At 44.6% G+C, this 16,066-nt stretch overlaps 1 protein-coding gene across 4 annotated transcripts in view; it reads right to left on the minus strand.

The window, feature by feature from the left end:
* The window catches only part of PAK3 (p21 (RAC1) activated kinase 3), a 148,709-nt gene that overhangs the window by 13,409 nt on the left and 119,234 nt on the right, over window positions 1–16,066 (minus strand). For all 4 annotated transcript variants that reach the window (XM_053273963.1, XM_053273962.1, XM_053273965.1 and 1 more), the window contains 6 exons: window positions 13,495–13,558; window positions 12,990–13,038; window positions 7,760–7,872; window positions 6,112–6,229; window positions 2,557–2,656; window positions 930–1,126 (listed from right to left, as the gene is read on the minus strand). In XM_053273963.1, coding sequence (XP_053129938.1) covers window positions 930–1,126; window positions 2,557–2,656; window positions 6,112–6,229; window positions 7,760–7,872; window positions 12,990–13,038; window positions 13,495–13,558 — 641 coding nt within the window. The remainder of the gene's footprint in view (window positions 1–929; window positions 1,127–2,556; window positions 2,657–6,111; window positions 6,230–7,759; window positions 7,873–12,989; window positions 13,039–13,494; window positions 13,559–16,066) is intronic.

Raw genomic sequence — 16,066 nt, forward strand, 5'->3', positions numbered from 1 at the left:
ACTATAATAATGCTGAATCAATAAAAAATATATCTATGTATTTCGATAAAATTTATGCAAAAATAATCATTAGTCTTTCTGTCCAGCTGAAAAGATTGGATACAATAGTTCATTTCAAAGATAATATGTTGCTGGTGAGATGGGAGATGTGTAAGTGAATATTCCCAGTATCATACTGGAACCAGAAGATGAAGTCCAAGGTCATGATTTGGCCAACTGGCAGTGGGTCTCGGAGGTTTCAGGCAGGAGTCTCTCCCAGCCCAACCTGGAGATGTTGCCGGGGATTGAACTGGGGGGTTTCTGTTCATGCTTTGCCACTGAGCAATGGCCCCACAGCAGACAGCACTCACAGGTAGTCAGCCATGGAAATGCAAAGCAAGTAGGACTCTGCTTCGCAAAGGAGACACAGTATGTGTGCTTCCACAAGACTAGCTCTCTCCTCTGCTGGAACAGCAGCAGAACATAGGAACGTAGGAAGCTGCCATATACTGAGTCAGACCCTTGGTCTATCTAGCTCAGTATTGTCTACCCAGACTGGCAGCGGCTTCTCCAAGGTTGCAGGCAGGAATCTCTCTCAGCCCTATCTTGGAGATGCTGCCAGGTAGGGAACTTGGACTCTTCTGCTCTTCCCAGAGTGGCTCCATCCCCTGAGGGGAATATCTTCCAGTGCTCACACTTCTAGTCTCCCTTTCATATGCAACCAGGATGGACCCTGCTTAGCTAAGGGGACAAGGCATGCTTGCTACCACAAGACCAGCTCTCCTCTCTGGAATCCACAGCTCCCTAGCACACGTCTCCATCTTATAGGGCCTGATTGCACGTTGGCCTGTATCCTCTGTGTGGGCCACCAGTGGGGTTTCTGTGAGTCCTTCTGGGATGGAACTAAAACGGTGATGGCCCAAAGGGAGAGTGTCAGACTTTGGCCTTACCCTGAGAGGATTTTCATTAAGATACGGAGGCTCTCCTTCCACCATTTCTATTGCCATGATCCCTAAAGACCAGATGTCCACTTTGGGGCCGTACGCTTTCCGCGTGACCACTTCGGGCGCCATCCAGTAGGGGGTCCCCACCATTGTGCTCCGTTTACTCTGCTCAGGAGTGATCTGAGCACAGAAGCCAAAGTCAGCTGCGGAGAAGGAAAAGCAAAGGAGACCGCTGGAGAAATCGGGAGAGGAACAAAGGAAAACCGAGAACTGCCCAATACGGAGTAAAAGCATTGGTCCAACTTAGGTCAGGATGGTCCACACTGTCTGGCAGCAGCCCTCGGAGTTTACAGGCAGGAGTCCTTCCCAGCACTACCTGGAGATGCTGCCAAGGACTGAACCCAGGTTCTTCTACCTGCAAAGCAGTCCCTTTCCAATGAACTACAGCCCCATCCTCTTTTGAGTGGGATATGTAGGAAGCTGCCTTAGACTGTCTCACACCACTGGTCCATCTGATACTGGACTGATATTGGACCAGCTCAGCACTGACTACACTGACTGGCAGCGGCTCTCCAAGGTTTCAGGCAGGAGTCTCCCCCTACCCTACCTGGAGATGCTGCCAGGGATTGAACCTGGGACCTTCTGCATGCAAAGCAGATGCTCTTCCACTGAGCTATGGCCCCATCCCCTAAGGGGAACATCTTACAGCAGACAGTGCTCCCATGTAGTCACCCAGCCAAATGCAAACCAGGGCAAACCCTGCTTAGCAAGTGGGCTGTTCATTATCGCAAGCCCAGCTCTCCTCCTCAACATAAGGACCTTAGTCGGTTCAAACACACACACACACACACACACACACACACACACACACACACACACACACCTTTTCAACAAAAGAAATTTCTCATCATAGCTTATACAGCAAAAGGAAATAGAACTTAGGGTGCAATCATAGGAACATAGGAAGCTGCCATATACTGAGTCAGACCCTTGGTCTATCTAGCTCAGTATTGTCTTCACAGACTGGTGGCTGCTTCTCCAAGGTTGCAGGCAGGAATCTCTCTTAGCCCTATCTTGGAGATGCTGCCAGGGAGGGAACTTGGAACCTAGATGCTCTTCCCAGAACAGCTCCATCCCCTGAGGGGAATATCTTCCAGTGATCACATGTGGTCTCCCATTCAAATGCAACCAAAGCAGACCCTGCTTAGCTAAGGGGACAAGTCATGCTTGCTACCATAAGACCAGCTCTCCTCCCTAATTGTTCATAATTGTTCAAGTTTATCCTCACAACTACCCTCTGAGATAGGCCAGAGACAGTGACTGGCTCAGATCACTGTGTGAGCTTCACAACCGAGTAAAGATTAAAAAACTGGGACTCTCCACTCCAAATTTGACACTCGAACCCAGGCCTGCTCAACTTTACCCCCCCCCCACAGCTGTTTTTGGACTACAACTCCCATAATCCCCACCCACAGTGGCCCATAGCCAGGGATTATGGGAGTTGTAGGCCAACATCTGCAGGAGAGCCAAAGCTGAGCAGCCCTGCTCTAACACAACACTGGAAAGACTCCCTTACGGATTGTGGCTCAAACCCCAACAAATGCAGTGACGGAAATGAAAGGGGAATACCTACTGAGTTTGACAGAGCCGTCCATCCCGAGAAGAATGTTGTCGCTCTTGATGTCTCTATGGATCACTTGGTTTGAATGCAAGAAATCCAGAGCTTGCAGGCACTGATTATTTATAAAACAAACAACAGGATTTTGAAAAGAGCACAGTTCACGTCAAGAGTCATAATCTGCCTGCAGTGAGAATGGAGGAGGTGGGTGATTTGCCAGAATGATTCGCTTTCTAGTTGAATTGTCATCAAAAATTATTGGAATGTTTGGCAGAATATAGTTATCAGAAATCCTTTTCCTTTCTTCCCAACCAGAAGCACTCCATATGTCGCTGAACTACAACTTCCATCACTCCCCAGAAACAATTTATTGTGACTGGGGGTGACGGGAGTTTTAGTTCGAAACCAACAATAACAGGGTATGTATCACCAGGACTTAAACAATTAACGAAATACAATGAGGATCCAAAAGGCCCAATAGATACGGTAATGTCAATCCTCTACAAATTTTAATGACAGAAGGAATCACAAATATGTCTCCAGTTGTGATAAAGGCATGTAACCGTCCAAATCATCTATATAACTGAAAATAGCTGCTCTCATATAAGAGTTGATTTTTTTAAAAAAATCTATACTTGTAACAAGGATCGATTCATTATTTTAAAAACCCGCAATTGTCTATATTAGAGATGCGATCAAATCTTTCACAGAGAGACATAAGAATAAATGGTAGTCTTCATCTAAGAAAGCCTTAGCAGTAGCCAAAAAAACAGTGGTATATCACTTGTGCAGAAGACAGTCCTTAAACTGAAGCCAGATGCATTTCGACCCTATAGTGGTCTTCCTCGGTGTCTTGAAAATGATAAAGATTCAGTCTCCCAATATTAGGTTCAGTTACGCATGTGCATACAAGATCCTATTATCATCCAGTACCAGTTAGCCCCTGCTAACTGGGCAAAGAGGCACCTTTTAACGTGGTGATTCTCTTTATTGAGCAGGGGGAGAGTAACTGGCCCTATCCACTGGAGTAACTGGCCCTATCCACCTCCAGTGACTGTTGCTGCTGGTGTCTATCTTGTGTTTCTTTTAGATTGTGAGCCCTTTGGGGACAGGGATCCACCTTTATTTATTACTTTTCTATGTATACCACTTTGGAAACTTTTGTTGAAAAGCAGTATATAAATATTTATTGTTGTTATTGTTGTATCCAGTATTAAAGGAGAGGCAAGACATATTTGTACCTAGGAACATAGGAAGCTGCCTTCTATCCAGTCAGACCATTGGTCCATCTACCTCAGCCTGGCCTACCCCGACTGGCAGCAGCTTCTCCAAGGTTGCAGGCAGAAGCCTCTCTCAGCCCTGTCTTGAAGATGCCACCAGGGAGGGAAACTGGAATCTTCTGTATGCAGATGCTCTCCCCAGAGTAGCCCCATCCCCTAAGAGGGATGACTTATAGCGCTCACATGGTCTCTCATTCAAAAACAAACCAGGGCAGACGCTGCTTACCAAAGAGGACAAATTATGTTTGCTGCTGCAAGACCAGCTCTCCTCCCTAGCGGTTTGGAATATTGGTACTGGATGATAACAAGATCTTGTATGTGCATGGGTAACTGAACCCAATATTCAGTACCAAAGGAGAGGCAAGATATATCTGTACCTAGTAAGTAAGTAAAATGTGCCGTCAAGTTGATTTTGACTCCTGGTGTCCACAGAGCCCTGTAGTTTTCTTTGGCAGAATACAGGAGACGTCTACCATTGCCTCCTCCCACACGGTATGAGATGATGCCTTTCAGCAACTTTGCTGCTGCCTGATATAGTACCAGCGGGGATTCGAACCGGCAACCTTCTGCTTGTTAGTCAAGCATTTCCCCGCTGCGCCACTTAAGGTGGTCATATCTGTACCTAGCAGATTGGAAAATTGGTCCTATTGGACCTTTTGGGTGTTGTAGTTCAGCAACATCGGGAGCACCGAAGGTTGGGAACCTCCATTATAAGTGATTCTAGTGACTGACATCCACAGTAAGTTAGCCTATATTACTATTCAGGAGCTACTCTAAAGGATTACTTCTATTCAATAGGACTTTCGTTGATATTTTAGCCAGGATGTCCGCCACTGATTCTAGCCCAGGATTCTAAGACAGCTCACACGATCAGAAATAGGACACTTGTCTACCCAGGTTTGGGAGCACACCTGTTTTCTGATCATGCGCAAACAGAAAATAATGTAATAATGTAGGAGGTGCCGGCTCTGATTGTCTGCTAAGTGGCAGACTCCGTCATGCCCATCATCTAACTAGAGTGGGGCATTTGTCCTACCCTATTTCTAATTGTGTGAACTGCCACCTTATGTACTCGGTTTTCCTTTTCCTTATATTTTTGTACCTTTGTCTTACATCAGAGTTTCTTAACCTTGGGCCCCCAGATGTTGTTGGACTACAACTCCCATCATCCCCAGATATGGCCTTTGTGGCTGAGGATGATGGGTGTTGTAAACCGCTGGGTTTACAAAGATGTTTCCAAAAACATCTAGGGGCCCAAGGTTAAGAAACCCTGGTTTACATAATAAAATACATTGAAAATTAAGGAAGGTGTGTTTTTTAAAAAAAAGAAGAAGAAGAAGCACAGCTCACATAAGGGGTTACAGTCTGCATCAAGAGCAGAGGCAGTGAAGGCACAGCCACCAGAATGTTTTCATCTCTAGCTGAATTGTGAGTCATGTGTGCTTATACAGTGAAGTGAACAAGCTGTGGTCATCCGCTGTTATTAAAACGGAAACTTTCACAATGAAACTCCAAAGAACATAGGAAGCTGCCATATACTGAGTCAGACCATTGGTCTATCTAGCTCAGTATTGTCTTCACAGACTGGCAGCAGCTTCTCCAAGGTTGCAGGCAGGAATCTCTCTCAGCCCTATCTGGAGATGCCTATCTCTCTCAGCCCTATCTGGAGGGAACATAGGAAGCTGCCATATACTGGGTCAGACCATGGGTCTATCTAGCTCAGTATTGTCTTCACAGACTGGCAGCAGCTTCTCCAAGGTTGCAGGCAGCAATCTCTCTCAGCCCTATCTTGGAGATGCTGCCAGGGAGGGAACTTGGAACCTTCTGCTCTTCCCAGAGAGGCTCCATCCCCTGGGGGGGAATATCTTACAGTGATCACATGTCAGCTCCCATTCAAATGCAACCAGGATGGACCCTGCTTAGTTAATGAGACAAGTCATGCTTGCTACCACAAGACCAGCTCTCCTCTTCGGGCTTCACAATTCTCCAAGGGCATTATTTAGGAAAGGCAAGAGGGTCCTTGCTCCAGAATGTCCAATCACATGCCACTATTCCTCAGAAGAAGCTACATCTTCGTTTATTATGTCATACAAAAAAGAACCATGACAAATGCTCCTCAAGCACACTGAGCTATTAAAAAATTATTTGGGGCAATTTAATCTGACACAGCGAGTAAAAGAACACAAGTGTGGTACTAAAGGTATGTCACAGGTCTTTGCCTGCAAGAGAAGCAAAATGTATGCGTGGGTTCGCAGGTTTCAGGACACCATTACAGCACAAAATCACGTACCTCTCTACAGACAGCAGCTATCTGCCCTTCATCCATGCATGTTTCTGTAACAACATCAGTCAACGAGCCTCCGGCTAAGTATTCCATAACTACCCAAAGTTCATCGCCTACAAGGTAACTGAAAGTAAAGATTTAAAAAGAGCCATTAGTATATGATTATGGACAAGTATTTTTGAAAGAGTTTCTGCCAAGCTCTGGAATGGTCGGGTCCACAAACTGAATTCTGAAAGTGGCAACGTGTGAAGCTGCCACATATGGACTCAGATCATGGGTCCATCTAGCTCAGTATTGTCTACACAGACTGGCAGCAGTTTCTCCGAGGTTACAGGCAGGACTCTCTCCCAGCCCTATCTTGGAGATGCCAGGGAGTGAACCCAAAACCTTCGGTATGTAAAGCAGATGATCTCTAGAGTTTCAGATGGGGGTCTTTCCCAGTCCTACCTGGAGAAGCTAGGGAGTGACCCTGGGGCCTTCTGTATGTAAGAATACAGATGCTCTTCCACTGAGATATGGCCCCATCCCCTAAGGAAAATAGCTTGCAGCGCTCACATATAGTCACCCATCCAAATGCATACCAAGGCAGACTCTGCTTTCAACTCATGCTTGCTACCACAAGACCAGCTCTCCTCCGCAAAAGGACTTTGCACAGGCTCGTTTGGGATGTCTGGCTGAACAGCCCGGATGTCCAAAATGGGCCCCAAGGTGGCTAAAATGGCCTGGTTTTTCAAGAAGCCTCTAAGCATGATCTTATCCACATTTAAGCCAGGAGATCTGGGTTAATCTTTTTTTTTTTTTAAACATTCTTGGCAACTGTAATTGCCTGGCGAAGAATCATGCCAGCTGGCCTATTTAATTAAGGATGGGTGTAACAAACAGAGGCTGCCATTCTTGTAGGCACAGTTTGCGATCCATCAGACTAAGGCAGCCCACAGAATTTGTATGGTGGCCTTTCAGGAGCTCAGTAAATCTGCTTTTTCTGCCTCCCCAGGACTGGAGAAATGGCAAAGGGGCCAAGCATCTGGTGGACTGTGATCTGCTTGGGGGCAGGGCACATATTAAGCATGTCTGCATTCATGGTAGCTGCATTTTATTTACTATTTATTTACATTTTTATACCGCTCCATCAAAAAGTTCCAACAAAACAAAAACTAACCAACCATCAATTAAAAACAATCAGCTTAAAAACAGTCTAAAACCATTAAAAACAGAAACATTTTAAAAGCAGTGTAAAGACCCTGGAAGGCCAGACCAAACAAATAAGTTTCGAGGGCTCTCCCAAAGGCCGATGATGATCCCAAACCATGAATTTCTGCCCGGAGTGCCTTTCTCAGCCCAGGAGCAGCTACAGAGAAAGCCCGGTTCCGAGTCGCCACCAGACGTACCGGTGGCAACTGGAGACGGACCTCTCCAGATGACCTCAACGAGCGACGGGGATCATGCAGAAGACGATTTTGGCTTTCATCACAAAGATATTTTGTTTCAGGGCAGTAGGCAATTTTAAGTTTGCAGGCCAAGTTGCAAATTCTGGCCTCAGACTCCCCACAATCACAAAAACCATGCACAAAAAGCGAACTCGTATCCTTTCCCTCAAGTCTCCACCTCAGACAGACAAGGCCACGCTTCCCGCAGAGCACCTGGCACGGCTTACCTATCTAAATAGTTAACGATGTTTGAATTCTTATTTTCCCTCATGACCAGGATTTCATTAATTATTAATTCCTTTTTGGGCTGCTGCTGGAGATTCATTTGTTTGATCGCCACCTGAAAAGACAGTCACCTGACACTCAGCGACCAGAGAGACCAACCCCGGAGGCAACGACATCATGCAACGACACAGAGACAGTCTGACAGTTAATTCCCGAGAATAACCTTAAGTGGAATGAAGGCCAAATTAGATATGGCGGACTCGTGTGTTTAAATGGGGGTCTGCCCCACTCGTGTCTAAAGCAGGGGACGGGGATCCATTTTTAGAACAATGTGGTTTTATTTATTTTATTTTATTTATTTATTGCTAAATTTTTATACCGTCTTTTGTTAAAATAATCTCAAGGCGGCTTATTTAAAACAATAAAAACCATTAAAATGACACAATAAGAATTAAAATAGAACATAAAAATACAAATCTAATTAAAAGTTTAAAAGACATGTGGAATATAAGCATAAGATCCAAAGCAACAGACAACAAAACACTCATTGGGTAATGAGTGGGTAAAAAGTCAAGATTTTACTTGCTTTCTAAAAACTGTGATGGAGACATAGGAACATAGGAAGCTGCCACATACTGAGTGGGACCACTGGTCCATCTTGCTCAGTATTGTCTACCCAGACTGGCAGCAGCTCCTCCAAGGTTGCAGGCAGGAATTTCTCTCAGCCCTGTCTTGGAGATGCTGCCAGGGAGGGAACCTGGAATCTAGATGCTCTTCCCAGAGCGGCTCCATCATGTAAAGGGAAGATCTTTCAGTGCTCACACATCGAGTCTCCCTTTCATATGCAACCAGGGCGGACCCTGCTTAGCTAAGGGGACAAGTCATGCTGGCTACCCCAAGACCAGTTCTCTGGGGAGCAGAAGCCCACCATGAGAGCATTCCAAAGTCCATTCCCAAGGTTAAGGGGAATACGTAGAGTGGGGGAATATGGCTGAGGTGAGGGGAACCTCATGCCCAGCATTTAGCTGCCTGTAGCTTCTCCCCACACCAAGTCCTTTCTTTTCAGTTGAGGAGGAAAGTTCTTAGGGGGGCAAGCTGTGTAGAGGGAAGCGATTGGGGTGCCCATAGGCACTTTTACTACTAAAATCAGATCCCCTGCTCCCATTTTATAGAACAGCAATAGTACATATTTCTGAATGTGTTTGAGTCGTAATTATTCTATAACAGCAATAGCAATAGCAATAGCACTTACATTTATATACCGCTCTATAGCCGAAGCTCTCTAAGCGGTTTACAATGATTTAGCATATTGCCCCCAACATTCTGGGTACTCATTTTACCGACCTCGGAAGGATGGAAGGCTGAGTCAACCTTGAGCCCCTGGTCAGGATCGAACTTGTAACCTTCTGGTTACAGGGCGGCAGTTTTTACCACTGCGCCACCAGGGGCTCTGACCCCAGGGGCTCTGATAACTAATGACCCCAGTTATCCACTGTGAGATGAACCATTTCTAGGAATTGGAGTGTATGTACAGCCAGTGTACTTACTAACACACCTTGGTTCAGAGTAACACACCTTGGTTCAGCCAGTGTACTTACTAACACACCTTGGTATGGGGCCTGTAACTGCAGAGGAAATTAACACAGCAAGCACAGAGAATAATCTCCGGCCATGTGCCCCATGTATATGGTGACCAAAGAGGTTTCCATTTCAAAAGCAGGCTGGAAACCAGATTGAACAGGATCTAGATAACTCGTTTCATCCAGATCTACTTGGAGCTGGGAACTCACTACCTGCTTGAGAACCTTGCTTAAAAATGGGAAAAGTATCTCAAATAACAGAGCAGACAGGTGCTGCTGGTACACCAACTGGAAATGGGCATGTGGAGTCCAAGCTGCCATATACAGAGTCAGACCTTTGGTCCATCTCCTCAGTATTGTCTACTCTGACTGGCAGCAGCTCTCCAAGGTTTCAGGCAGGGGTCTTTCCCAGTTCTACCTGGAGATGCCAGGATGAAACTTGGGACTTTCAGCATGCAAGCAGATACTCTAACAGTAAGCTACAGCCCCATCCCCTAAGGGGAATATCTTAGAGTGTTTACATGTAGGCTCCCATCCAAATGCAAACCAAGGTGGACCCTGCTTAGCAAAGGGAACAATTTATGCTCACTACCACGAGACCCGCTCTCCTCCTCTCACAGTAGACCATGGAAATATCTCCCAGCTAATTGTATGGCCCAAAGTGTAAAAGCTCCCAAACCACCTTGAAAAGCATTTTTATGTAAATTAGTAATGACCTTCTATTATTTATTTATTTATGTATTTGATTTATATACCACCCTTCCAAAAATGGCTCAGGGCAGTTTGCATCAAAACAAAAACACAAAACAATTAACATCAAAACTAAATTATACCATTAAAATCATTTAAACATTTAAATCATTAACATTAAAATCATTTAAAACCAACATTAAACATTTAAAACCATAAATCTAATTAAAAGCCTGGGTGAATAAATGTGTCTTCAGTGCCTTTTTAAAAAGTTTCCAGAGATGGGGAGGCTCTTATTTCAACAAGAATCATTTAATCTGATTCGAATGATGTGATGTGTTGCTAAATTTTGTTTAATAGAGAGCAAAGCTTGACAAAAGTTGTGTGCTTAAAAAGGATTGATACCAGAATAAATAATATATATAGGGGCGGGTTTTAAAGTTCCTTGTCAATGTTAATCTGTTGTTAATGTTATTGTTACTGGGTGATGAGCGTATTTGTACCTATTAAAATCAAATCTCTTTATTTCAGTCAGCAACCAGCATAAGGTTACTACAAATGTAGAAAAGAAAAAAGTCAAACTTCTACTACAAACAATAAAACCAAATAGACTACAAAAGTCCTTCTGAACATAGATCAAGGTACTGAAAATGGATCTACCAAAACTACTAAAAATACATAACTTAGGATAAAAGGAGACAGCAGCATTTCATACGTATGAGATTATTACATACAGATCAAGATTTAAACGGTTACCTTCCCAAATCCTGAATCTGAGGGGGTTAAACAATTCAAGAGCTAGGGAAAATTTAGTGATGTACCTATTAGTATTTCTATGTTTTCTGCTTCTGGTTGGTGATCAAAATAAAGATTCATTCATTCATTTGGAAAAGCTGCACTGAATGCAAAAGGAAGTAGTCCCTATAGTGGGCTCCTGCCAGCTTCCACTGAATTCTGCACAAGTTTCCCCCCACTACACAAGGATCTACGTTATCATCTGTGAGATGCTGGATAGTATGGTGTCTGAGATGAATTCCTGGCACTTCTAACTCCCGAAGTCAGGGGTAATCTCCAATGCCCTCGACATCTGAAGTAGCCCAGTCAACTTTATTTAGGTGTCCCAGCACTGATGTTGACAATGCAACACACATTTTGCAGAAATCGATGGCAAAGCTCGCACAGATATTAATGGATATGGATTGTCTCTCACCCCCGCTTTCTTCCCATGCTTGAAAATCCTGACCTTTATAGAGGACTTCTCCGTAATTGTGAAAAAAAGCATGAACATTAAGGTGACAACTCAAAATTAGCAAAATGGGAGCGAGTTCAAAGGCCTCCCTCGTTTTACGCTTTGACCAATCACTGCCTGGGTCACTCTTCGGTCAATATGTAGAAGGGTGTGTAGCCCGACACAAGGGACACATAATTGCATGGTTTAAGGAAAGGCCTCTGACCTTCAGCTGAATTTTTCTTAGTTTTAATTATTAAGGTCAATCAACCTCCATTTCAACGTTATACAAATCCCAGATCTTTAAGCATGATCCCGCTTTAATTAATATTTACAGCAAACTCTGAAAATCAAAGGTTCTGTCCAAGCGTTCAGAATCGTTAGCATCCTTGGAACCACTGTGAAGGGAGTCTCAATGACGAGACCATCCGTCACCTCAACAGGGAGGTGGGTATTGTGTTAATTACAACTGGCTTAGCAGCTGGAGCTTAACATCCACTCCCCCAACAAATCACGCTTGACGAAGGCTGTATCAGCCACGTAGGAGACAAAAAGGCAGTTCACACCATTGACATCATGAGAGGCTACGCGTCCTATCCTAATCTGGGAGCTTGGTGCAATTTCTGATCATGGTCTGTGCAATTTTCGATCCCAGTTTTCGATCGTGGTCAGTTCAGGTTGGAAGGTTGGAAGCAGGGAGCTTGATCATGGCTAGGGCAATTTCGATTCCTACCTCATTCCAAAGCTGGGAATGGAGTCTGGGTAGGGTATCCTCATGCTATCCAGCTTAGCTCACCATCAAGCTCCCCACCTCCAACCTTGTTTTTAGTAGTACTCTAAAATAAGATGCATAATGGTCTCTGACCCACAAGCGATACAGAAAACATCAAAACATACAGTCGGTTCAAAATTCAACACTCTCAATCAGATCATAAACATATTCAATCAGCCTTAACACCTGGAACTAGTTTAAGCTTTTTGATCAACTCTTGTCGGGTACTACAAGCTGCAGAACAAAACTTCTCAATACTATAAAATATATTTGGGTTCTGGTCTGATAGGAGTAGAGAGACATTAAATCCCTCAGACCTGCCTGGCAATTTCATTTTAAAAAATTATGATAAAAATGGAGGAAACATCTCGGCAATACCGTACACACTACGGAACTGACACACAATCAAAAATGGGGAGCATGCAGAGATCCCGAATGAGGGTGGAAAACTTTCCTGCCCTAAAGCATGTAAACTGCCCTCCAGTGTCACAACCACTGGTGATGAGCCAGTGTGTCATCACAATGAGACACCAAGTTCTGCCTTTTGCAAGGAGTTCTGCCTTTTATGTCTTTTGCAAGGAGCTGCCATCCCCATGACTCAGGCCCACCAAGCTTGCATACAACATCAAAACATCTCAGACTTCTTCCACGATATTTGTTATTGATTTCTCTTATTCACTGAACCACTGGTGGACCCTTGAGATGGCAAGAAGGCTCTACGTAGCTTTCCTGCTCTGAGCAAGGGGTTAGACTAGAAGACTTGCAGGGTTCCTTCCCACCATTCTGTGATTCTATGGTCCAATATGAGTCATGCAAGTCTCTCTTAGAGGCAGGCAATAGTCAAAAAGGGTCTATTTAAAATGTGTACCATTAGGCTCCTGGTGTGATAGGGGATCTTTTGGTGAAAGGACTGCCCCCTACCTGAGAAAATATTTCAGAATCTCACACACACACACACTTACCTCTTGGCCCGTGGCAATGTCTATCGCTGTATAAACTGTACCTGAAGCCCTAAAGAACAGGGGGAAAAGAATGGCAACTAAGATATGAGAAGGAAGTGTTTTAGACTCTTTCATCACATTCACACTAACAGATTTTCTCAACACATGGAGGAAAACTGGAGATGCCAGCCAATCAGGGATCACACAGTAAATGAGATGACATCACAACACAACACTATGCAGCCAAGCAGCTTTGGCTATGAGATGGACAACTGAGAGGTAAGGGAAAGTGAGGGCAACGTAAATAAACCAATGAATATTTTTAGGAGTGCCAAAAAGGAGTGGGGCTTCCTGCCTCATAGCTCATGCCAGTAACTGCTACACAATAAGAGCTCCCATGAAGTGTGGACATTTGTTAACCAGATCCCAGTCAGCCCAACAGAAAAGACATGGCTACAACCATACAACCACAAAAGAGAGAGGGATGCTGATCAAAATGGAGGCATGGTCTCATGGCAGTGCTTACCCTTGACCGATCTTTTCAAACCGTGTGTATTTCTTCTTAGGATCCCCAACACTCACAATGCTTCCTGAAATGAGCAAGAAAGACGGGTTCCATTTAGAACATTATATATTACTTTCAGTAGGGACCAAGGACAAGTAGAGAAACATGTATTGGAGTGGTGCTACTTCTGGGGCAGGATGGGAAAATCCAAATGGCATGCAAAGGAGCCATTCCTACCTTCTGTGCAAGCAACTTAAATTAAAAAAAATATCAGTGGGAGTTAAGAAAACAAATGAGAATTGAAATGAACCTAAGTACAAATGAAAGAATAACTAAATGAATGTGGCTAGTAGGCAATTAGGCATTGGTTATCTGACTAAGAACATAGTGCAACTGATGTCTTGATAGTACCCTATGTTCTCTACATATGCTATGCACTTTATAGACTGTGTTAGATTTAATAGTTTAACAGCAGTTTAGCTGGATCAACCCCAAAGCCTATCTAGTCTAGCATCCTGTTTCCCACAGTGGCCCACCAGATGCCTCTGAGAAGCCCACAAGCAAGAGGTGAGGGCATGCCCTCTCTCCTGCTGTTGCTCCCCTGCAACTGGTATTTAGAAGCATCTTGCTTCCGAGGATGGAGATGGTCCACAGCCACCAGACTAGTCGCCATTGATAGACCTGCCCTCTCTGAATTTGCCTAAGCCGCTTTTAAAGCCAAGAAGATGAACCTGGTATGTTTCCTTACCTTTGTCAAGATGTACATTTTATTATAATTGTGCTTTGATTGCAGTGGCCTTTGAACAAACTACTGAATGATCACTGGGGCTTACACAACAAAAATAAGTGCAGTGATAAAAGACGAACAAAATTTCCTTATCACTTGCCAGAGGCCCACATGAATTGAGTGTACCTAAAACACACACAGAATTCCCTGCAACACTCAGGGGTTCTGTGGCAGTCAGGTTATCGATACAGAAGCAATCCCTGAAAGCTGGAAGTTTGAACCCTACAGCGATTGAACACTGGAAGTCAACTATAGGAATGTGCTCGAACCGCGGTTTGAGCAATTTGAGGGAAATTAGAAAATGAACTTTAAGAAAGTGGAGAACAGGAGCTCCCTTTTCTCCGCCAACCCCTTCCAGCTTCCTGCGGGGGTGGTGCATGTCCCAAACATCCTTCTGCACTGTAAGCATGCACATGGTGTCTACACATGCGCAGATACCATGTGTGTGCTGATGGTGCGCAGGGCTTTTGGGGACACACACCACCCCAGCAGGAAGCTGCAAAGGGCAGTGGAGCTCTTTCTAATTTCCCTCAAAGTATTCGAACTGCAGACACCTAATGGCGCAGCAGGGAAATGACTTGCCTAGTGAGCAAGAGGTTGCTGGTTCGAATCCCCGCTGGTATGTTTCCCAGAATATGGGAAAAACCAATATCGGGCAGCAGCGATATAGGAAGATGCTGAAAGGCATCATCTCATACTGCGCGGGAGGAGGCAATGGTAAACCCCTCCTGTATTCTACCAAAGAAAACCACAGGGCTCTGTGGGCACCAGGAGTCGACACTGACTCGAGGGCACAACTTTACCTTTACTCGAACCGCACTTTAAACTGCAGTTCAGGGACATCCTTAGTCAACTATCCATGTCAAGTACTTGTTCTCTCATATCAACTGTTGAAATCAAGCAGAATTCAATGCAAAGCAGACATTCAGTATTCAACAATATTCAAATATCCACGAACCGAAGAGAGGAGCAAATTTGCTTTGTCTCTGGAAAAGGAGCCATCTCCTACTGAAAACATACCACATTAGCATGCTGCCCTCTATTGGCCAAGTCTTACAAGGTGCATTGGTTAAAATTCTTTGAAAACTAAAAGGTTGCTAGGAAATTATCAGTACCTTCTAGCGAACATGTACCTAAATCAACAATACAACCTAAACACAGCACAGTAAATTAACAATATGGCCCTAATATTACAGTTTTGGAAAAGAGGGACACCATAAATATTCTAAGACAGGCTTCCCCAACCTGTGGCCCTCCAGAGGTTGCCAAACTACAATTCCCATAACCCCCGGCTACAACACTGTGGCTGGGATGATGGGAATTGTAGTTCAGCAACATCTGGAGGGCTGCAGGTTGGGGAAGCCTCTTCTAAGGAATATATCAAGGAGATAAATGCTTAATATCATGCACTGGCTTGTTGCTGATGAAACCAGTATGTCCTCTAATGCCATAGGAACATAGGAAGCTGCCACATACTGAGTCAGACCATTGGTCCATCTAGCTCAGTATTGTCTCCACAAACTGGCAGCGGCTTCTCCAAGGTTGCAGGCAGGAGTCTCTCTCAGCCCTATCTTGGAGATGCTGCCAGGGAGGGAACTTGGAACCTTCTGCTCTTCTCAGAGCGGCCCTGTTCCCTGAGGGGAATATCTTACAGTGCTCACACTTCTAGACTCCCATTCAAATGCAACCAAGGCAGACCCTGCTTAGCTAAGGGGACAAGCCACGCTTGCCACCACAAGACCAGAACTCCTCCCTTATTGTCCCGAACAAACGTTATCTCGAAGAAACAAAATATAGGTAGCACCA

This window comes from Hemicordylus capensis, chromosome 11, assembly GCF_027244095.1.
Source record: "Hemicordylus capensis ecotype Gifberg chromosome 11, rHemCap1.1.pri, whole genome shotgun sequence".
Taxonomy (NCBI): domain Eukaryota; kingdom Metazoa; phylum Chordata; class Lepidosauria; order Squamata; family Cordylidae; genus Hemicordylus; species Hemicordylus capensis.